The following is a 23,838-nucleotide window of genomic DNA, read 5'->3' on the forward strand; positions in this document are numbered from 1 at the left end:
TTCATAAAATTAAAGAACCTTAGTGAGCGCGCTCACATACCCCACGTCCTCACATTGTCATTGGAGAAATAAAATATGTGTAAGAAAAAAAATTGTATAAGAAAAAAAAATTGAATCATAATTTCCTGTCGATATGCACATCTACATAGTATGTCCTTATTATCTACAAAGTTTCATGAAATTCTCTTGTGTGGTTTCAGAGGAGTTGCGATGACAAACTGTTGCAGTAGTACATTGAAGCAAATAAGTTCAAAGGGGCGTAACTCCTAGAAAAAAAATTGAACCGTAATTTCCTGTCGATATGCACATCTACATAGTATGTCCTTATTATCTAAAAAGGTTTCATGAAATTCTGTTGTGTGGTATCAGAGGAGTTGCGATGACAAACTGTTGCATAGTACATTGAAGCAAATAAGTTCAAAGGGGCGTAACTCCTAGAAAAAAAATTGAACCGTAATTTCCTGTCGATATGCACATCTACATAGTATGTCCTTATTATCTAAAAAGGTTTCATGAAATTCTGTTGTGTGGTATCAAAGGAGTTGCGATGACAAACTGTTGCAGTAGTACATTAAAGTAAATAAGTTCAAAGGGGCGTAACTCCTAGAAAAAAAATTGAATCGCAATTTCCTGTCGATATGCACAACTACATAGTATGTCCTTATTATCTAAAAAGGTTTCGTGAAATTCTGTTGTGTGGTTTGAGAGGAGTTGCGATGACAAGAAACAGGACTGACGGACTGACGGACTGACGGACTGACAGACAAACGGACGGACGGGTCAAAAACATTATACCCTCCGCAACTCGTTGCGTGGGGTATAAAAAGTGGGGATTTTCCAGTTTTCGGGCAATAACTCAAAAATGTGTTTAGCAGTTTTCATGAAATTTTGGTGACTGGTTTATATCTATTTAAATAATCTCCCTTTAATTGTTTATAAATTTCTGATATGACATTGAGGAGTAATGGAACTTTATTCGTCGAAAAAGCGATTGGCTTTTCATGCGCTCTTCATGCAGCTCTTTATTACAAAGGGAATAGAAAAAATATAGTTAATGGTTTGCTTGAAGTTTAGCAACGTTGATGGACAAGAATAAAGGATGCTATAATAATGATGATAATTCATTTACTTCATCAGGATGAAAAAAAACAATCATTGACAATACTTCTCTCAAATACCATCAGCCTAATATATATAAAAACATTTTCTTTTTTTTTATTTCAGAATGTGACTAATATGGCCCTTAAGAGATTGTTGCCACGATTTCAGCAGGAGCCTCCAAATCTTCAGTTTTGTACCTTGACTAATATCAGTAAATGTGAAATAACAGAAAAATATGACAAGGTGAGTTTTAGATACAGACTAATACATGGCCTTTTCCATATCGGCCTGGGTGTCATTTCAAGACCCCCTCATATCAGCCTGAGATATTAGTTGAGGGCTGATATGGGTCAAGGGATTAAACTCAGGCCGATATGGAAAAGGACATATACTAATCTTTATGTATGAATGCACCAAGGCTGATAACCCAATATCAACCCAAACATGTGACGTCACATAGGGCTGATATGGATTGTCAGCCTGGGTGTTAATCAACAGCTAGTTCACTTCCGCTCATTACAAATATGTAAAAACTATCATATTAATGCTAAGTATATGATAAATTAGTTTAATACCTAGCTGGATATATCAACATTGAAGTTTATTTTGGGCTACATATGACAAGGCAAGTTTAATCTCAGTTTTACTTAGCTGGATAGGTCAACATAAAGGTTTATTTTGGAAAAGTGGTATGTAAGAATTTATCTCAGATTTAGTGTCAAGCTTAAACTTTTAACCTGTTAGACAGAAGTTTATCTAGAACATATATTACATACTGAACTGGGTTTATGTTGGATTTCAGGGTTTTTTTTAACAAGCAATTAATATATAACCAAATGACATTTAGAGCTAACCATAGAAATCAGTTTGTTATACATTTGAAGAAAAGTCCACTTTTATTTCAGGTTGTATTAGAAGTGTACAACCCATTAGGTGTAGAGTCTGATACCTGGGTTAGGTTACCTGTCAATGGAACTGTCTTTGATGTGTTCAGTTTCACAGGTGATGCAATACCTTACCAGGTAAAATATTATTAGTGCTGGGTGACTGTTGCAGTCTATAAGTCCTAAATTATTGCATATCAGACTTAATTCTTGAGTTTTCTGAGAGTATAAACCACCATGTAGGCATTTAAAAGGGAAATAACTCAAACTCATTTCAATTTGATTCAACAAAAATAAAGTTTAAAAAAAAATTTAAATGCTTATTTACTGGGGAGTGACATTTATAAAATAAATTCATGTTAAGGTTAGGCACAATTTTAATTGGATGTGTATTAATGGATGAAATTTTGATTGTGAAAAGTACTCATAAATACAATTTATAATTATGAATTACTTCCCTTTTGTCACACAATTTGCTTGCTTACTAAATTTACACTTTTTCTTCTGTATCCTACAAACTGAAAGTGTAAGATACCCTTACTGATGATAATTATACCAAAACTAAGTAATTATTATATGTATATTATTTTGAAAATTTGAGTAGAAACATTAAGAGTAACTTAGTATATAGGTTTCAGTATCTTGTAATGTTTCAAAAGCCAGAATTATCACAAAGAAACAGTTGACAAGTGTGAGGATATGCATTATGGCTGTGACGTTCAATTTCGTAGGGGAATATGCACTGTACATGTAGCTGTGATTCCATTTTTTTTTTAAATATAAAGGGACTTTATTGAGATGTTTAGATTTATCTGGTATATGCAGAGCCTCAACATCTAATTTTATTTTGTCTTTACTTAACCAAAAGATTGAACAGATTTTACTTTTGATTTTAGGTAATTCCTGTGACAAGTGAAACAAAGAAAATACCAGAGAGAAAAGGCACCTATGCTCAGAATGAATTAGTTTTCCAACTTACTGGTATCTCACCTTTAGGCTTACAGACAGTGTGGATTCAGAAGGGCAAAGGTAAGGAGTAATCTCCCCTTAAGGCTTACAGACAGTGTGGATTCAGAAGGGCAAAGGTATGGAGTAAAGAAGGTAGAAAATGACTAGTAGTTAATACATTTTGACTCTTTTTTTTTTTAAATCTATTTTTATTATAGTTTTTAGTAACTTTCTAATGGGTGACATTAGTTCATATATACACAGCAGGGTTTTTTCTGGATATTTTGGGAAAAAGGACCCTGGCCAGTTTTGGGAATTTTTTCACAGGCTTTTCAATGAAATTTGGAAAACAGCAAATATACCATATTTGAGTTTTAGTGCGTTTAGTTCATTAAAAGTTATCTTTTATTGTGAAAATAAGAAACTTCCAGAATTTTACTGGCCCTTCAAAATTGAGAAGAAATTACCTCTTGGAATTGTAGTTATATGTTTACACCTTTAAAAACATCTACATGTAATATCAACATTTATTAATGATTAGGAAAATAACTGTCACATTTTATTGGATTTTGACATGAAAATTTGTGAACTAAAAGTAATTTTGAGTTTCTGTATAAAATATTTCCTGCTTTTTCTTTTTTTTTCCATATATCTTTTAGTTTTCAATTCTAGTGTTTATATTTCATCATCAACATGTATTTTGTCACCTGCCTGGAATTATTATTTTTTTATTGTATTTGATCAGCAAACCCGTAATTACCCTTATCCGCCCCTGGAATCTGACCCGGTATTGTAATTGTCTTCATTTCCGGTTTGTGGCATCCATTGTTTTCAATGTTGTTTTTGTCAGTTAGATCGATTTTACTCCGATTTACACATTACTTGTTGGCGATTTTCGGCATAAAGCTAGCGGTTGAACAAAATGAACATCGCTTTCATGAATAATAAAGATGAAAATAAATTGAGATCGTTTGGGAATTTTGCTCCCAAAATTGGGAAAAATGTAGGGTATTTGCCATTGGGAATGGGTCCGAATACCGGACCCTGTGGAATGCTAGAAAAATCCATGCACAGTTAATATAAAAGTATGGAAATGTGGTTTGATTGCCAATGAGACAACTATCCACCATAGTTTAAATGAAGTGGATGTAAACAATTATAGGCAACTGTACGGCCTTCAACAATGAGAATAACCCATACCGTATAGTCGGCTTTAAAAGGCCCCGACATGAAAAATGTGAAACAATTCAATTGAAAAAACTAACAGCCTAATAATAAGATATTTCAACAGAAGATTTGTAATTGAAGACTATATATACATATATATCTATTAATAGGTGACAACAGTTCCTACACACCTTTTAAAGCCTTCCCATCAGGAGATTTGTAATTGAAGACTATATATATTTATCTATAGGTGACAACAGTTCCTACACACCTTTCAAAGCCTTCCCATCAGGAGATTTGTAATTGAAGACTATATATATTTATCTATAGGTGACAACAGTTCCTACACACCTTTCAAAGCCTTCCCATCAGGAGATTTGTAATTGAAGACTATATATATTTATTAATAGGTGACAACAGTTCCTACACACCTTTCAAAGCCTTCCCATCAGGAGATTTGTAATTGAAGACTATATATATTTATCTATAGGTGACAACAGTTCCTACACACCTTTCAAAGCCTTCCCATCAGGAGATTTGTAATTGAAGACTATATATATTTATCTATAGGTGACAACAGTTCCTACACACCTTTCAAAGCCTTCCCATCAGGAGATTTGTAATTGAAGACTATATATATTTATCTATAGGTGACAACAGTTCCTACACACCTTTCAAAGCCTTCCCATCACGAGATTTGTAATTGAAGACTATATATATTTATCAATAGGTGACAACAGTTCCTACACACCTTTCAAAGCCTTCCCATCAGGAGATTTGTAATTGAAGACTATATATATTTATCTATAGGTGACAACAGTTCCTACACACCTTTCAAAGCCTTCCCATCAGGAGATTTGTAATTGAAGACTATATATATTTATCTATAGGTGACAACAGTTCCTACACACCTTTTAAAGCTTTCCCATCAGGAGATTTGTAATTGAAGACTATATATATTTATCTATAGGTGACAACAGTTCCTACACACCTTTCAAAGCCTTCCCATCAGGAGATTTGTCATTGAAGACTATATATATTTATCTATAGGTGACAACAGTTCCTACACACCTTTCAAAGCCTTCCCATCAGGAGATTTGTCATTGAAGACTATATATATTTATCTATAGGTGACAACAGTTCCTACACACCTTTCAAAGCCTTCCCATCAGGAGATTTGTCATTGAAGACTATATATATTTAATCTATAGGTGACAACAGTTCCTACACACCTTTCAAAGCCTTCCCATCAGGAGATTTGTCATTGAAGACCATATATATTTATCTATAGGTGACAACAGTTCCTACACACCTTTCAAAGCCTTCCCATCAGGAGATTTGTCATTGAAGACTATATATATTTATCTATAGGTGACAACAGATCCTACACACCTTTCAAAGCCTTCCCATCAGGAGATTTGTAATTGAAGACTATATATATTTATCTATAGGTGACAACAGTTCCTACACACCTTTTAAAGCCTTCCCATCAGGAGATTTGTCATTGAAGACTATATATATTTATATATAGGTGACAACAGTTCCTACACACCTTTCAAAGCCTTCCCATCAGGAGATTTGTCATTGAAGACTATATATATTTATATATAGGTGACAACAGTTCCTACACACCTTTCAAAGCCTTCCCATCAGGAGATTTGTAATTGAAGACTATATATATTTATCTATAGGTGACAACAGTTCCTACACACCTTTCAAAGCCTTCCCATCAGGAGATTTGTAATTGAAGACTATATATATTTATCTATAGGTGACAACAGTTCCTACACACCTTTCAAAGCCTTCCCATCAGGAGATTTGTAATTGAAGACTATATATATTTATCTATAGGTGACAACAGTTCCTACACACCTTTCAAAGCCTTCCCATCAGGAGATTTGTAATTGAAGACTATATATATTTATCTATAGGTGACAACAGTTCCTACACACCTTTCAAAGCCTTCCCATCAGGAGATTTGTAATTGAAGACTATATATATTTATCTATAGGTGACAACAGTTCCTACACACCTTTCAAAGCCTTCCCATCAGGAGATTTGTCATTGAAGACTATATATATTTATCTATAGGTGACAACAGTTCCTACAAACCTTTCAAAGCCTTCCCATCAGGAGAATTGTCATTGAAGACTATATATATTTAATCTATAGGTGACAACAGTTCCTACACACCTTTCAAAGCCTTCCCATCAGGAGATTTGTCATTGAAGACTATATATATTTATCTATAGGTGACAACAGTTCCTACACACCTTTCAAAGCCTTCCCATCAGGAGATTTGTAATTAAAGACTATATATATTTATCTATAGGTGACAACAGATCCTACACACCTTTTAAAGCCTTCAAATCAGGAGATTTGTCATTGAAGACTATATATATTTATCTATAGGTGACAACAGTTCCTACACACCTTTTAAAGCCTTCCCATCAGGAGATTTGTCATTGAAGACTATATATATTTATCTATAGGTGACAACAGTTCCTACACACCTTTCAAAGCCTTCCCATCAGGAGATTTGTCATTGAAGACTATATATATTTATCTATAGGTGACAACAGTTCCTACACACCTTTCAAAGCCTTCCCATCAGGAGATTTGTCATTGAAGACTATATATATTTATCTATAGGTGACAACAGTTCCTACACACCTTTCAAAGCCTTCCCATCAGGAGATTTGTCATTGAAGACTATATATATTTATCTATAGGTGACAACAGATCCTACACACCTTTTAAAGCCTTCCCATCAGGAGATTTGTAATTGAAGACTATATATATATATCTATAGGTGACAACAGTTCCTACACACCTTTTAAAGCCTTCCCATCAGGAGATTTGTCATTGAAGACTATATATATTTATCTATAGGTGACAACAGTTCCTACACACCTTTCAAAGCCTTCCCATCAGGAGATTTGTAATTGAAGACTATATATATGTATCTATAGGTGACAACAGTTCCTACACACCTTTCAAAGCCTTCCCATCAGGAGATTTGTAATTGAAGACTATATATATTTATCTATAGGTGACAACAGTTCCTACACACCTTTCAAAGCCTTCCCATCAGGAGATTTGTAATTGAAGACTATATATATTTATCTATAGGTGACAACAGTTCTACACCTTTCAAAGCCTTCCCATCAGGAGATTTGTAATTGAAGACTATATATATTTATCTATAGGTGACAACAGTTCCTACACACCTTTCAAAGCCTTCCCATCAAGAGATTTGTCATTGAAGACTATATATATTTATCTATAGGTGACAACAGTTCCTACACACCTTTTAAAGCCTTCCCATCAGGAGATTTCACCATGCAGAATAAGGTAATGTCCAAACGTAAAGAAAATGAATGGATTTGAGAGGAAGTAACAAGGTATTTGTGAATTATGGAAAATGGATAAATAATGTAAAAAGGGGGAGATAAAATATGGAAAAATGGAGACAAATTGCTTTTTTTTCAGAAACTCCTTTGTGCCCCTTGTTTAAGACTTTACATACTATTTTTTTAATAAGCAATAGTTAACTTGGTCAGTCATGGTAGAACTTATTGTACACTTTCATATAAAACCAGACAGATATAAAAACATTAAGAAAAAAATATGCAAAGTGATATTACTTTGATTTTTTTTTTAAAAGTTAAGTTAAATTTGGAATATGTAGTAATGCACATAAAACATTTTTTTAAAATTGGTTGACCTTCTCTTCACTTCAAGTCTCTCACTTGACTCCATTGAAGGTTTATGCAGAAATTTATGTGAAATTGTTCAGAAAGTTTGATAAATATGTTAATTATATACTGAATGAAAGTAAAAACTTTGTCATAACTATCACTTATTGAGAATTTTTGTCTTAACTTATACTATCACTTATTGAGAAACTTTGTCATAACTTATACTATCACTTATGGAGAAACTTTGTCATAACTTATACTATCACTTATTGAGAAACTTTGTCATAACTTATACTATCACTTATGGAGAAACTTTCAATATTGAAAACACTATTACAGGATCAGATTAATTATTTTATGGAAAAACTTATTAAATATGTTTCAGTACTTGAAAATCATTTTACACATCAAATTTGTTGTTTTATATTTGACAATTAATAAAAAAATTGTCACATTAACATTTCAAACAAATGATAAATGTTGAAATGAACATTAATGGATTTTACTTGGGACAAGAAAAAAATAATTCAAAACTTTCAGGGAAAAAAAATGATTAATGAAATGATTTCTATGTCCTTATTTGCTTTGTGCTAACAGAAATTCATTGTGTATCAAGTGAATACAGAAATGATGTTTTATTCTGGTTTCTATAACAACAGAATGATATTTTTTACTTTCAGCTTGTATCCATCACTTTTGATCATATTACCAAACAAGTCAAAGAGATGGAAAATTTACAAATTTCACTGAAAATACCGTTAAATCAAAGATTGATGCATTATTTTGGTTTCTCTGGTAACAACAGTAAGGATGAATTCCGAGCCTCAGGAGCATACTGTTTCCGTCCTAATGCAACAGAGCCAAAGACAATGATGGTTCAAAGTGCTTACATTGTTCAGGTAAATTCTATGTTAGCTGTTATGGTAACAAAGTAAAGAAAACTTGTGAATATTAATATAAGGACAAAAATTCTTATTTGGTTTAAAGGTCAGAAAATTTTAGTCCAAATGAAAAGAGAGAAAACTGATGTTTCTTGTAATGTATTATTGACAGAAAACTGTAGTCCAGTTGAGAAACCAGGACAAATAATGATTCATGTAAGATTTTATTACTAGAAAATGAAAACCCTGACAAATGATGATTCATACAAGATTTTATTACTAGAAAACGAAAACCCTGACAAATGATGATTCATGCAAGATTTTATTACTAGCAAATGAAAACCCCGACAAATGATGATTCATGCAAAATTTTATTATTAGAAAACGAAAACCCCGACAAATGATGATTCATGCAAGATTTTATTACTTGAAAATAAAAACCCCGATAACTGATGATTCATGCAAGATTTTATTACTAGAAAATGAAAACCCCGACAAATGATGATTCATACAAGATTTTATTACTAGTAAATGAGAAACCAGGACAAAAGATGATTCATGCAAGATTTTATTACTTGAAAATGAAAACCCCGACAAACGATGATTCATACAAGATTTTATTACTAGAAAATGAAAACCCAGACAAATAATGATTCATGCAAGATTTTATTACTAGAAAATGAAAAGCAAGGACAAGGATGATTCATACAGTCCAAGACGCTATGACATAAAACACCAAAATGGTCATTAAATATTAAAAGAAAGATAATTGTCAAAGAGACGTGTATCTATTAAACATTATAGGAAAATATAGTTATAAGTCTTCCCTGTTACCTGTGGGTAAGTCTAGTAATTATCATCAGAAAAAAATATGACGCTTTTCATTTCAATTGAAACTGTGTTTGGCTTAATAAATCTTTTTTTGACTGATTTGAAGTTGTCTCTGGTAATCTCATCTTATTAATTCTGCAAATATAATTGCATTTAAAAAAGCCAAAAATGCTAAGGGTTTATGTTCTAGTTAAAACCATGTTTCCGCTCCAATATATTTTTTTTTAAATTTAAAGGTTGATCATTATTTTAGGGTGAATTGGTTCAAGAGGTGCACCAAGTGTTCCCATGGGCCAGCCAGGTATTCAGATTATTTAAGGATGCTAACAATGTAGAAGTAGAATGGACTGTAGGACCGATTGACATATCGTAAGTCAAACACAATTGGATTAAGAATCAAGAAATCGTCAAATTAGAAAAAGAAAGATGTGATCAAGTCATGACAGAAAATCACAACATGCACATGAGAAATTTTTTTCTGTTATTATTGTTTCATCTTTTTTTTCAATGGATAGACTCGTAAAGTATTGTATATTCTGAATTATTGCATGCTCATATTAGTATTGTATTGTTATTTATTGTTATTCGGAAGCGGACTTCATAAGTATGATTTACTTGTGTCCAATCCATTTTACTTTGAATAAATAAAATATGTTTAAACTAAACATGAAAAAAACAAAAGTAAAGAACTGTGTTTTTATTGCTGAACTTCATCTTAAAGTCACATTGAGACCTTCAACACAGGACAAAAACTCTTAAGTTGGTTCCTAGCATCAGTTTTAGTGAAGTTATTTGCAAATATATCAATCACACTACACCTGTGCAATAAAAGGTAATATCAACAAATTATAAATTATATCGTGCAAAGACTGCTAACAGATACTGTCCTAAATAGCCAATCAATCAGATAGTAGAGAAACAATACAAACATTTAAACAACCACAGGGCACGTCAAGATATATTTCTGAAACCTTGGCAGGAATTTATATATGAATAGGGCAAATAATTAGGATGGACTGAATGACCATTTCAAAAAAATTAAACTATCTTTTCTGACGATAACAGCTATTGTTACATCGTTGCAATGAATAACCATGATTTCCCAGTGAAATAAAAACTGATAATTTCACTCCTCTGACGTCATACAACAATAGTTGTTGTCAAGAGGTTGTCGATGACGTTGCATCAAAGCAAATTGTGAGTGCGTAGAAAAAGATAAAGTTCCTTGTATTTTCTACTTTATTTCCATTAAAAAGCCCATTGTCAATGTATTAAAGAGAATAACTAATCAAAGAATTTATATATATCAAAAAATATTCAACTCGTGACCAAACAACACTGATAACTCATGTGCTACACACATCCATGAATTAATGTGTTGTTCGGTCTCTCGTTGAATATTTTTCTACATTTGAATTCTTTGATTAGTTATTCTATAATTATTATACTTCCTGACCAGGACAGGTTCTTTTGATGAATTGTATTGTTTATCAACAGTGACAAATCAGGAAAAGAGGTTATTTCTAGATATGACACAAGTCTACAAACTGGTGGGGTGTTCTATACTGATGCTAATGGTAGGGAAATACAGGAAAGAAAGTAAGTAAATGATGCCCCCACCTCCCCCCTCCCCACACACTCACACTCACTCAGTTATTAGGAATGCTTACTTTTTGACTTATTTCACTTTTAACCTTTGTTGTTGGTGATTTGTTATGTAACCTTAACCTTTTGTTTTCAAATGTCAAGTTCTAACTTAAAATTGCTTTAATTGATTTTTAACTAATTTATAGCTGCTAATTTTGACAGGAACATTTGTATATTTTCACCATATTTTATGAAATTTCCTGCTATGTTCTTGTGCTGGTGTTTTAAGCTTGGCCTACATAAAATATAGGTTTTACAGTTGCAAAAAGAATAAACCTTATTTAATGACAATTCAACCAACTTTTATGTAGGCCAAGCTTTGAATATACAGTTATCTCCATTATAATGCAAAATAATCAAATTAATTCCATCAAAGTCATTATTATTTATAAAAGTTTCATGAATTGAAAATTCTGCGAAACTCTCATTTTCTGTCATTTTGAAAAAAAAATCGCACAAAGAAGGATTTTCTTCCATCCATTATCATTGTAGTTTGGAATAAACAAAATTTTTTTTTTTTAATTAATATGAATAAATGATTGATTGATTGAATAAATTTGCCTTTGGTAGGAAAACTATCAATCCTAGTCAGTTAATATTGGATTCGAGTGCACCTGCCTTGTGAGGGATTCAAACTTACCTTATTGTTGACAGACTAGTGATACAGTATTTTGACAACTTAGACCACTCTGTAATTGAAGCCCCTGAATGAAAGAAATGTTGGGTATGCAATATGAGATAGCAACCCAATAACATATAGAATGCTTCTAATATTTTCATTTATTGGACATTTGTGTTCAGGAAAAGATTGACTTGGTGCAAAATGGTTGTTTAAAGAATAAGCTCTATGAAGTTTAAACATGAAAAACAAAACTATATATATATAACTCTATCCCAGCTTAGGTTCTCACAAACATGTTGAACCTGCCATATTCTTTATGAGCCTATCCCAAGCCAGGAGCCTGTAGTGTAGTAGTTGTCATTGGTCTGCCGTAATTGGTAATGTTTAATTTTATTCATTCCATTGAATTATTTCTCTTTTGATTTGTTTCTCTTGTTGTCATTCCTTTATAGCCTACTATAAGGCAATCATACCATATTCATTACTTTATATTATTTTTCACCATTTATATCATTTTACAGACGTAACTATAGAAAGACATGGAACCTTAACCAGACAGAGCCTGTAGCTGGCAACTACTATCCAGTCAACAGTAGGATATTTATCAGGGTATGTCATGGTTTATTAAGGTGTGGGGCAGTCATGTAATGACACACAGAGCCTGTAGTTGGCAACTACTATCCAGTCAATAGTAGGATATTTATCAGGGTATGTCAGGGTTTGATAAAGGGGTGGGGCAGTCATGTAATGACAGACAGAGCCTGTAGCTGGCAACTACTATCCAGTAAACAGTAGGTTATTTATCAGGGTATGTCAGGGTTTGATTAAGGGGTGGGGCAGTCATGTAATGACAGACAGAGCCTGTAGCTGGCAATTATTATCCAGTCAACAGTAGGATATTTATCAGGGTATGTCAGGGTTTAATTAAAGGTGGGGCAGTCATGTAATGACAGACAGAGCCTATAGCTGGCAACTACTATCCATTCAATAGTAGGATATTTATCAGGGTATGACAGGGTTTAATTAAGCGGTGGGGCAGTCATGTAATGACAGACACAGCCTGTAGCTGGCAACTACTATCCATTCAACAGTAGGATATATATCAAGGTTTAATTAAGGGGTGGGGCAGTCATGTAATGACAGACAGAGCCTGTAGCTGGAAACTACTATCCAGTCAATAGTAGGATATTTATCAGGGTATGTCAGGGTTTGATTAAGGAGTGGGACACTCATGTAATGACAGACAGAGCCTGTAGCTGGCAACTACTATCCATTCAACAGTAGGATATTTATCAGGGTTTAATTAAGGGGTGGGCAGTCATGTAATGACAGACAGAGCCTGTAGCTGGCAACAACTATCCATTCAACAGTAGGATATTTATCAGGGTATGTTAGGGTTTGATTAAGGGGTGGGGCAGTCATGTAATGACAGACAGAGCCTGTAGCTGGCAACTACTATCCAGTCAATAGTAGGATATTTATCAGGGTATGTCAGGGTTTGATTAAGGGGTGGGACACTCATGTAATGACACACAGAGCCTGTAGCTGGCAACTACTATCCAGTCAACAGTAGGATATTTATCAGGGTATGTCAGGGTTTGATTAAGGGGTGGGGCAGTCATGTAATGACAGACAGAGCCTGTAGCTGGCAACTACTATCCAGTAAACAGTAGGTTATTTATCAGGGTATGTCAGGGTTTAATTAAGGGGTGGGGCAGTCATGTAAAGACAGACAGAGCCTGTAGCTGGCAATTACTATCCAGTCAACAGTAGGATATTTATCAGGGTATGTCAGGGTTTAATTAAAGGTGGGGCAGTCATGTAATGACAGACAGAGCCTATAGCTGGCAACTACTATCCATTCAATAGTAGGATATTTATCAGGGTATGACAGGGTTTAATTAAGCGGTGGGGCAGTCATGTAATGACAGACAGAGCCTGTAGCTGGCAACTACTATCCATTCAACAGTAGGATATTTATCAGGGTTTAATTAAGGGGTGGGGCAGTCATGTAATGACAGACAGAGCCTGTAGCTGGCAACTACTATCCAGTCAATAGTAGGATATTTATCAGGGTATGTCAGGGTTTGATTAAGGGGTGGGACACTCATGTAATGACAGACAGAGCCTGTAGCTGGCAACTACTATCCAGTCAACAGTAGGATATTTATCAGGGTTTAATTAAGGGGTGGGGCAGTCATGTAATGACAGACAGAGCCTGTAGCTGGCAACTACTATCCATTCAACAGTAGGATATTTATCAGGGTTTAATTAAGGGGTGGGGCAGTCATGTAATGACAGACAGAGCCTGTAGCTGGCAACTACTATCCATTCAACAGTAGGATATTTATCAGGGTATGTCTGGGTTTGATTAAGGGGTGGGGCAGTCATGTAATGACAGACAGAGCCTGTAGCTGGCAACTACTATCCAGTCAATAGTAGGATATTTATCAGGGTATGTCAGGGTTTGATTAAGGGGTGGGACACTCATGTAATGACAGACAGAGCCTGTAGCTGGCAACTACTATCCAGTCAACAGTAGGATATTTATCAGGGTATGTCAGGGTTTGATTAAGGGGTGGGGCAGTCATGTAATGACAGACAGAGCCTGTAGCTGGCAACTACTATCCATTCAACAGTAGGATATTTATCAGGGTATGTCTGGGTTTGATTAAGGGGTTTGGCAGTCATGTAATGACAGATAGAATCTGTAGCTGGCAGTAGTGTTAAAGGTCGATTTAAATTTTGAAGGACCCATCACCAGATGCACAGTTTAGTGTATTAACAGACAGGTCACAAGGAGGTAGTAGTGTCAATGGCGGATTTTAATTTTGTAGGACCCTGCGCCAGATGCACAGTTAACTGTATTAACAGACAAGTCACGGGAGGCAGTAGTGTTAATGATCGATTTTTATTTTGTAGGACCCAGCATCAGATGCACAGTTTAGTGTATTAACAGACAGGTCACAAGGAGGCAGAAGTGTTAATGGTTGATTTTAATTTTGTAGGACCCAGCGCCAGATGCACAGTTTACAGTGTTAACAGACAGGTCACAGGGAGGCAGTAGTGTTAATGATGGACAAGTTGAACTTATGGTAAATATCTTTGGACTTTTCAATTATTTATAGTATATTTTTCCACTGAATAATTTGAAATCTAAATCATTTCAATGTATGTTTACCAATAATGATGTCTTCACTTTAAACAGTCAAGTTTGTAAATTTTGAATTCTGACCATTTACAGTGTTTTTTCAAACAGTTGAAATTTATGAAGTAGTTAAGTAATGTTAAATAAAATTGAGAATGGAAATGGGGAATATGTCAAAGAGACAACAACCCAACCAAAGAGCAGACAACAGCCGAAGGTATGTATGGTAGCGGTACAATCTGATTCTTGAGTAAATTTAAGAAAGTATGTTGGGAAACTATAACCACATAGAATTAAAATAGTTTACAAAGCTTTTTAATAAGCATGATGACAGTTCAGTCTGTTGTTATTTTACACTAATAAGTATTGGTAACTTCATTCTTCTTTATAAGAAGTTTAATGATTTCAGATTTGTATGGTCATTTCTTGATTATTCATTACAGGTACATAGACGTTTGTTACATGATGATAGTTTTGGTGTTGGTGAACCATTAAATGAAACTGGTGCTGACGGGAAAGGTTTGGTTGTAAGAGGTAATTGCATGGTCCTCCCCAATAGTAGTCTAGAGAGATATGATCTGTTTTCTTGTCACTAAGACCCTAATGAAACTGTGCCAAAGGGAAAGATTATTTGTAGGCCATAAATATTCAAACTCCTCCAAAATATCGGAGAGGCATTATAACTGTCGCTTGGACCTAGACAAAACTGGTGCTTACAGGAGAGGTCTATTTGTTAGTAACCACACTCCTTCCTATAAAAGAGATCTCTTGTTTGTTTTTGTGTTGGTGAACAAGTAAATAAAACTGGTGATGACAGATGTCCTCTTTTAAGAGATGAACATCCAGGCTAATCCTGTATATTGCATGCAGAAGTAAATTTTAAGAAATATATGTTTTTATGTGGGTGAACTGTTAAATGAACCTGATGCTTGTGAACATAAATTGGTTCACCTAACAGAAGTTCCCCTGGAAACTTAGATACAAACAATGCCATGATATCTGTTCCTGTTGGAACAAATATTATATACCTTTAATTCCGTTAGGAACAAATACTGTAATATTTGTTCCTGTGGAAATAATATTCCAGAATATTTTTCCTGTTTGGAACTTATTTTATGAAGGAATTTGCTGAAGGGAAAGGGCTGGTTATGAGAAGTTTTTATTTTGAGAAACCGAATGGAAGAATTACTTTTTGACCCCTTAATGTAACTTGTGCTAACAGGAAATGAATGGGTGTAAGAAGTAAGTATTCACACTCCTCCTCAGAGCTATCAAATGAAAGTGTATTAGCCGTAACAGTTAAGTATTTACAATCCTCCTCAAAGTGATCAAATGAAAGTGGATTAGCTATAACAGTTAAGTATTCACGCTCCTGATCAGAGCTATCAAATAAAAGTGGATTAGCTATAACAGTTAAGTATTCACACTCCTCCTAAGAGGTATCAAATGAAAGTGGATTAGTCGTAACAGTTAAGTATTCACACTCCTCCTCAGAACTATCAAATGAAAGTGGATTAATCGTAACAGTTAAGTATTCACAATCCTCCTCAGAGCTATCAAATGAAAGTGGATGAGTCGTAACAGTTAAGTATTCACACTCCTCCTCAGAGCTATCAAATGAAAGTGGATTAGTCGTAACAGTTAAGTATTCACACTCCTCCTCACAGCTATCAAATGAAAGTGGATTAGCTTATAAGTTAAGTATTCACACTCCATCTCAGAGGTATCAAATGAAAGTGGATTAGTCGTAACAGTTAAGTATTCACACTCCATCTCAGAGCTATCAAATAAAAGTGGATTAACTATAACAGTTAAGTATTCACACTCCTCTCAATACTTAATACACAAGTCTATTAATTAAATCTTTTGATTTGAAAGGGCCCTCAATGAAATTGATGCCATCAATTATGTAAATTGTTGGCATGGTAACATTTTAGGGAAACATTTCTTGGTGCTGGATACTATAAAGAACTCTGCTAGACTGCACAGATTAATTGGGTTATGGTTATATAGACAGCCTGTGATTATGTTGACTAATATATCAATGGATAGAGAAGAATGGTATACTGAGTTTAATACACAGGTATGGTTAGTTTAATACACAGATATACTCAGTTTAATACATAGGAATGCTCAGTTTAATTCACAGGTATACCCAGTTAAATACACACATGGACTCAGATTAATACACAGGTAGACTCAGTTTGATACACAAGTATATATGTTGTGTACAAATTGTAATGTTGTACAAATTATAATTTGTACAGAATTTTTGTACAAGTTATCAGTGTTTTATGAATCGCTTAACACAAATGGATGATATAAGTACACAGTCTTTTGTTTCGCATATTTCTGTCATATTTCCATGACTATATGATACAGTCTTATACCGAGCATTGACACAAAAAACTTTATAAGAACACAAAAAGACTTTTTATGGATATAACTTTGGTATAATGAGAAAAATAAAAATAGAATTTAAACCATCCAGGTGTCCTTGTTTCCAGTTTTAGGACAAGGAAAATAGCACTAGGTGTTAGGTTAAAGTATATTAATTTGAATTTTAGAAATTAAACTGATAAATTTTAGAAGATAAACTTTTATCACCTGGTGCAAAAAAGTATGTGCCAAAAAACTTATAACTTGTACAAAAACCCTGTACAAATTATAATTTGTACAAACTTACATCTTGTACACAACATATACATAGTTTGATACACAGGTAAATTCAGTTTAATATACAAGAAGACTCAGTTTAATATACATGTATAGTCCGTTTATTACACATGTATACTCAGTTTGATACACAGATAAACCCAGTTTAATACACAGATATACTCAGTTTAATACACAGGTATACAAAACACCTCACAAAAAACTAGGGACTGAGCAACACAAACCTACCAAAAAAGGGGGCAATTGCATGTGATTTGGAAAGATAAGCAGTTCCTGCTCCCAATGTAGCAACCATTGTGTTGATGTTAAGAAAGAGGAAAACAGGATGGGATTGTGGCATCAATGATAATGTGTATTACAAAAAATACAGTACAAAAGATCATACCAACTACCGACAAAGCCAAACAAAAAGACATACATACAAAGACAGACAACAAAGCCAAACAAAAAGACATACAGACAAAGACAGACAACAACAAATAACAAAGCCAAACAAAAAGACATACAGACAAAGACAGACAACAGCAAATAACAAAGCCAAACAAAAAGACATACAGACAAAGACAGACAACAAATAACAAAGCCAAACAAAAAGACATAGACAAAAACAGATAACAAAGCCAAACAAAAAGACATAGACAAAAACAGATAACAAAGCCAAACAAAAAGACATACAGACAAAAACAAGCAAATAGACAAAGACAGACCACAACAAATAACAAAGCCAAACAAAAAGACATAGACAAAAACAGATAACAAAGCCAAACAAAAAGACATAGACAAAAACAAATAACAAAGCCAAACAAAAAGACATACAGACAAAAACAAGCAAATAGACAAAGACAGACAACTACAAATAATAAAGCCAAACAAAAAGACATAGACAAAAACAAATAACAAAGCCAAACAAAAAGATGGAGACATAAACAAATAACAAAGCCAAACAAAAAGACTTAAAGACAAAAACAAGCAAATAGACAAAGACAGACAACAACAAATAACAAAGCCAAACAAAAAGACATACAGACAAAGACAGACAACAACAAATAACAAAGCCAAACAAAAAGACTTAAAGACAAAAACAAGCAAATAGACAAAGACAGACAACAACAAATAACAAAGCCAAACAAAAAGACATAGACAACAACAAATAACAAAGCCAAACAAAAAGACTTAAAGACAAAAACAAGCAAATAGACAAAGACAGACAACAACAAATAAAAAAGCAAAACAAAAAGACAAAGACAAAAACAGACAACAACAAGCAAATAGACAAAGACAGACAAAAAAATATACAGACAAAAACAGACAACAAACAAATAGACAAATACAGACAAAAAGACATACAGACAAAAACAACAAAAAGCACAAGGTCCAGATAACCTGTACTAGGACTTGTAATATTGAAGTGATATTTGTAAACAAGCTTCTTTGTTGTCTTTATTATCTGTACATAATTTACAGGTTTCAGGGCTGAACACTTTACTGCCAGAGAATGTCCACATTTTAACATTAGAGATGATACCCCCAAATCCATTAACACCAATCAGTCTTAGGCAGGCTATAGTAAGACTGGAACATTTCTATGAGAATGGTGAAGATGAAGAAATGTCCAAGCCTGCAATAGTTGATCTGGTAAGTTTTCTGACATGAACAACATCCCCCTCTATGAACGCTCTAATTAGTTTGAGGTAGGTTATAATAAGTTTGAAACATTCTATGAGATTTGTGAAGATGGAGAAATGTCCAAGCCAGCCATTGTTAATTTGGTAGGTTGTCTGATGTAAACTACAGCCCTCCTCTTAACCATTAATTACCATCGGTCTGAGGTAGGCTATGGTAAGATTGGCACATTTCTATGAAAATACAGATCAAGATGACATGTCTAAACTAGCCATCCCTTAATGTGTATTGATTCCTATTTAGTCTGGGAAAACATGATTTATTTATTTATTGGATTTGAACCAGATTTCTGTAACTGTTAGTACTCTAAGATTTGCACTTTGTTTCTTTTGTCTCATTGAAAGTTTTTTTTTCTGGATCTTTTAGTAAACTTTAGAAATTTATAAATTTTGGAAAATGCATTTTGTTAGAATTGTCTCCCTTTTTTCAAAGTGTAGAATTTATTTCTTGCATTGCCCTTGCATTGCCAAATGAGAATATTTGTGAATTTTAAATAAAACATATTTAAACAAGTGCGTTCACCCAAATCCATAAAGACATAATAATATACAGAGGTGGATTTAAGGGGGCCTGGGCCCCCCTCTTTTGTGGGAAAAATTTGGTTGATTATTTAGGGAATCACTGAAGCATGACTGGAGCAGGCCCCTCATAGGCAGTCAGTGCCCCCCCCCCCCCCCCCCCTTGCCCTTATGAAAATTTCTGGATCTGCCACTGATATATTTAGTATTTAGTTGATATAATAACATTATACTATTGGTTTCCCATCACAGCTACTAATTACTTACTATTACAATTGTTTTTTTGTTTTGTTTTTTAATTTTAGCAAATGTTTGGTTTCTTCAATATTACTGGAGCTGTTGAGATGACACTGGGAGCTAACATGATGCTAAAAGATTTAAATAGACTTCAGTGGAGAGTCATGCCAGATGGAGGTATCTTTGTGTATCTTATAAGTCAACCTAAAATTGTAAAACATATCTTTATATAATCTAAATGCTTGAATTGTTTCTGTATTTACATTGACATTGTTTACAAATTGTACTGGTATTTCTATATCATGTATAGTTTGCTGATATTACTATATTGCACTTTATTAACCTATTATAAAGCCTAGCCTGCCTTGGTTGACTTAGTGGTAGATACAGCTGATTATAAACGAATGTACAACCTTTTGAAATTACATTTTAGCAGCCTTTTCTTCAGTTTTATGTGGACCTAAAACAATGGAACATTTATTTTATAAACAGACAATCAATCATCATTTAGGGCCTTAATAAGTCCTTTTAAGAGTTGATTTAAATGTCAATTTTAAGAACTAAATAATTTCTTCTATTACAATGGGAAATTTTTTTAAAGAGATCCAAAAATATAGTTATGCTGTTTTACTATATTAAAATAATTTTTTGAAATAGTTTTTATTTTAATGAAATGGAGTATATTTAATAATTGCAATAATATACAATGGTATTATGGTTCTTGTTCAAGTTGGTGTAATCTAAGAGGTTTGTCTGTAAAGGAACACAGTTTCTCTAATTTGTTCACTATTTTCACATGTCCCAACTGATTGTGAAAAAAATGTTCTCCTCACTATTGAAATAACTGTTCTCGGCAAATGATTGGTCAAAATTTAATTATGACGTCAAATTTTCTTAGTTTTTTCTGAATTTCCTATTGTGACGTCATGAAAAAAGGTGACCATGCATGATGACGTCACATATAAAGAACACAACTTTCTGCAACTCTTTGAAAAGGAAGGATAAAAATCATTAGAGAAACAGATTCCACCACTTTAACTCGTGTATTACGATATTTCTCCACTCTCAACAGTTAAATTTTAATTATTTAAAAAGCTCGGCAAGCCTGAGACGCGCTTTAAATATTAAAATTTAACTGTCTCGGGTGGGGAAATATCGTACATACTTGTTGCAGTTGGAACTATATTTAACTTATATACAATGAGTATGAATACATCAATGTATCAGATACACAAGTGACAAATAATCCTAGGCTCTCTAGATTATCTAGTTCTGGTATAGTTTACAGACAGACCTGACATTGTATACATATAAATACATCAATGTATCAGATACACAAGTGACAAATAATTCTAGGCTCTTTAGATTATTTAGTTCTGGTATAGTTTACAGCCAGACCTGACATTGTATACATATAATTTTATTTTACAGACGAGCCTGCCTACGAGAGACAAATTTATAGAGAACTGAAACTTGATTCCAAGGGAAAATTGCCACAGATAACCTTGAACCCCATGGAAATCAAAACATTTATTATAGATTTTAATGGTTAATCATTTCTATATCAAATAAAGTATTCATACTAAGGAATTCTTATGAAACATTTAGTTATAGATATATGCAATACATGTACAATTTATAAACTGTGATAATACTACTTATATCAATAAATTATTATAAACATGTATTAGATCAGCTTTCATTATTTTATTACAGTCACAAGTGGGCAGTGATATAACATCAATAATTGAAGCTGCAGAAAAGATTGTTGATTTTGTTATTATAGGATTAAACACATTTTTATACTCCTGGGAGCATATAGCAATATAGCTCCTGATCAATGACCATTTATACTGGCAACATTAATGAAAAATAAAATCAGTTTTAAATTATTACCTTTTTACTAGAAAGGAAAATATACCTGTAAAAAGGTTTGGTGTGGAAAGTCCCATTGTCTTCAAATTAGTGTGAAATAGATTACAAATTAGTATTAAGTGAAAATTTGTTTATCGTTTTTTATATAGATTAGACCGTTGGTTTTCCTGTTTGAATGGCTTTACACTAGTCATTTTTGGGGCCCTTTATAGCTTGCTGTTCGGTGTGAACCAAGGCTCCATGTTGACTATACTTTGACCTATAATGGTTTACTTTTAAAAATTGGGACTTGGATGGAGAGTTGTCTCATTGACACTCATACCACATCTTTTTACATCTATTGGTTCCGCCCTTCTCTCCTTATTCACATGAAACTACTCCCCCTTTTTTATTAGTTCTTAGATCCACCACTGATTATGCTCAGCAAACCAAAATAAGCCTCTTTTAATTAACTCATCCATCAAAGCAGTTCATACAGACCGCACAAAAAATTGTTTTTATAAACATTGTATTGTATAAAAGACATAAATTTAATATCTTAGAATGGGATCGTAACAAGATTAATGAACTAGAGGCTCTAAAGAGCCTGTGTCCCTCACCTAGGTCTATCTGCATCTTTAGCAATGTCCACTCTACGACATTGTAAACTAGAATATAATTTATGACTAAAATTCTCTTTTCTTGTCTATATTGTATTGCTGATAATTTTTATGCCCCCGCCGTAGCGGAGGTTGCATTAAGTTTAACCCTTATCCGTGTGTACGTCCGTCTGTACGTCCCAAAATTGGTTTCTGTTCTCTAACTTAAGTTTGCCTCAAGCAAATGTTATGAATCTTATCCACAATGCTTATAACCACAAAACACAGATCAAGTTTGAATTTGGGTGGCGTCACTTTTACCTTTCTAGACTTATGTTCCTTTACAAATGGAAAAATTGCGGAATTTTTCGTTTCTGTTCTCTAACGTAAGCTTGCCTCAAGCAAATATTATGAATCTTATACACAATGCTTATTACCACAAAACAGTTCTAGTTTAATATCTGTTTACAGTTTCCTTCTATCTTCTGTAGTATTTGCCCAAAACACAAAAAAAAAGAGGGGGAGAATATTCATTGAAGGGCAATAACTCCTAAAAGAAAACAAGTGACAATTTCATCTATGCTAGATAGATATAGGAAGATGTGGTATGAGTGCCAATGAGACAACTCTCCATCCAAGTTACAATTTATAAAAGTAAACCATTATAGGTTAAGGCACGGCCTTCAACACGGAGCATTGGCTCACACCGAACAGCAAGCTATACAGGGCCCCAAAAAATTACTAGTGTAAAACCATTCAAACGGAAAAACCAACGGTCTAATCTATATAAAACGAGAAACTAACCTATTTGCAGATTTTGTCTTGCTGCTCCTTTTTGCTTTTTCAAAGTTATCAACCTATTACACAACACAAAATTACAATGAATTAGTAAAAATCATTTAATTTCTATCTATTTTATACTAGTTTTCAAAATGAAAGGCAAAATCGTAAAATTATTAAAATTTGTCATTCAAGGGCAATAACTCCTATAAGGAATCTACTGACGATTTCGGCAATTTTGGATTAAATGTAGCCTCTGGTCTTGCTGATCTTTTTTGCTATTTGTAAAGCTTTCTTTCTATTACAGATTCTACTATAATAGGTAGAAACTCTAAAAATTGAAGAATCGTCATTTAACGACATTAACTCAATTCAGGTCTTGCCTAAATATGAAGATCGAATTAAACAACCATAAAAGACAGTGTTGAAAATATGAAAGGTATAAGCTGTGTATGGAAGACGTATATACAAGCAAGGGTCACATGAGTATTGAATAATTGTCATTTTAACTTCTCCAGTCTTGTAGAAAGACCCATTCACGGGAGGATGTCAGTTCGACAA

General features: G+C 33.5%; 1 protein-coding gene across 1 annotated transcript in view; it reads left to right on the forward strand.

The window, feature by feature from the left end:
* The window catches only part of LOC127700022 (lysosomal alpha-mannosidase-like), a 76,719-nt gene extending 54,783 nt beyond the window's left edge, over window positions 1-21,936 (forward strand). Inside the window, exons 14-27 of the mRNA XM_052203461.1 lie at window positions 1,225-1,344; window positions 2,007-2,123; window positions 2,882-3,014; window positions 7,390-7,454; window positions 8,482-8,700; window positions 9,767-9,882; window positions 11,011-11,112; window positions 12,304-12,391; window positions 14,791-14,877; window positions 15,374-15,464; window positions 16,868-17,013; window positions 19,071-19,241; window positions 20,113-20,221; window positions 21,476-21,936. Coding sequence (XP_052059421.1) covers window positions 1,225-1,344; window positions 2,007-2,123; window positions 2,882-3,014; window positions 7,390-7,454; window positions 8,482-8,700; window positions 9,767-9,882; window positions 11,011-11,112; window positions 12,304-12,391; window positions 14,791-14,877; window positions 15,374-15,464; window positions 16,868-17,013; window positions 19,071-19,241; window positions 20,113-20,221; window positions 21,476-21,597 — 1,686 coding nt within the window. The 3' untranslated portion in view covers window positions 21,598-21,936. The remainder of the gene's footprint in view (window positions 1-1,224; window positions 1,345-2,006; window positions 2,124-2,881; window positions 3,015-7,389; window positions 7,455-8,481; window positions 8,701-9,766; window positions 9,883-11,010; window positions 11,113-12,303; window positions 12,392-14,790; window positions 14,878-15,373; window positions 15,465-16,867; window positions 17,014-19,070; window positions 19,242-20,112; window positions 20,222-21,475) is intronic.
* Window positions 21,937-23,838: the final 1,902 nt, after the last annotated feature.

The sequence above is a fragment of the Mytilus californianus genome, unplaced genomic scaffold (assembly GCF_021869535.1).
Source record: "Mytilus californianus isolate M0D057914Y unplaced genomic scaffold, xbMytCali1.0.p SCAF_46, whole genome shotgun sequence".
NCBI lineage: Eukaryota > Metazoa > Mollusca > Bivalvia > Mytilida > Mytilidae > Mytilus > Mytilus californianus.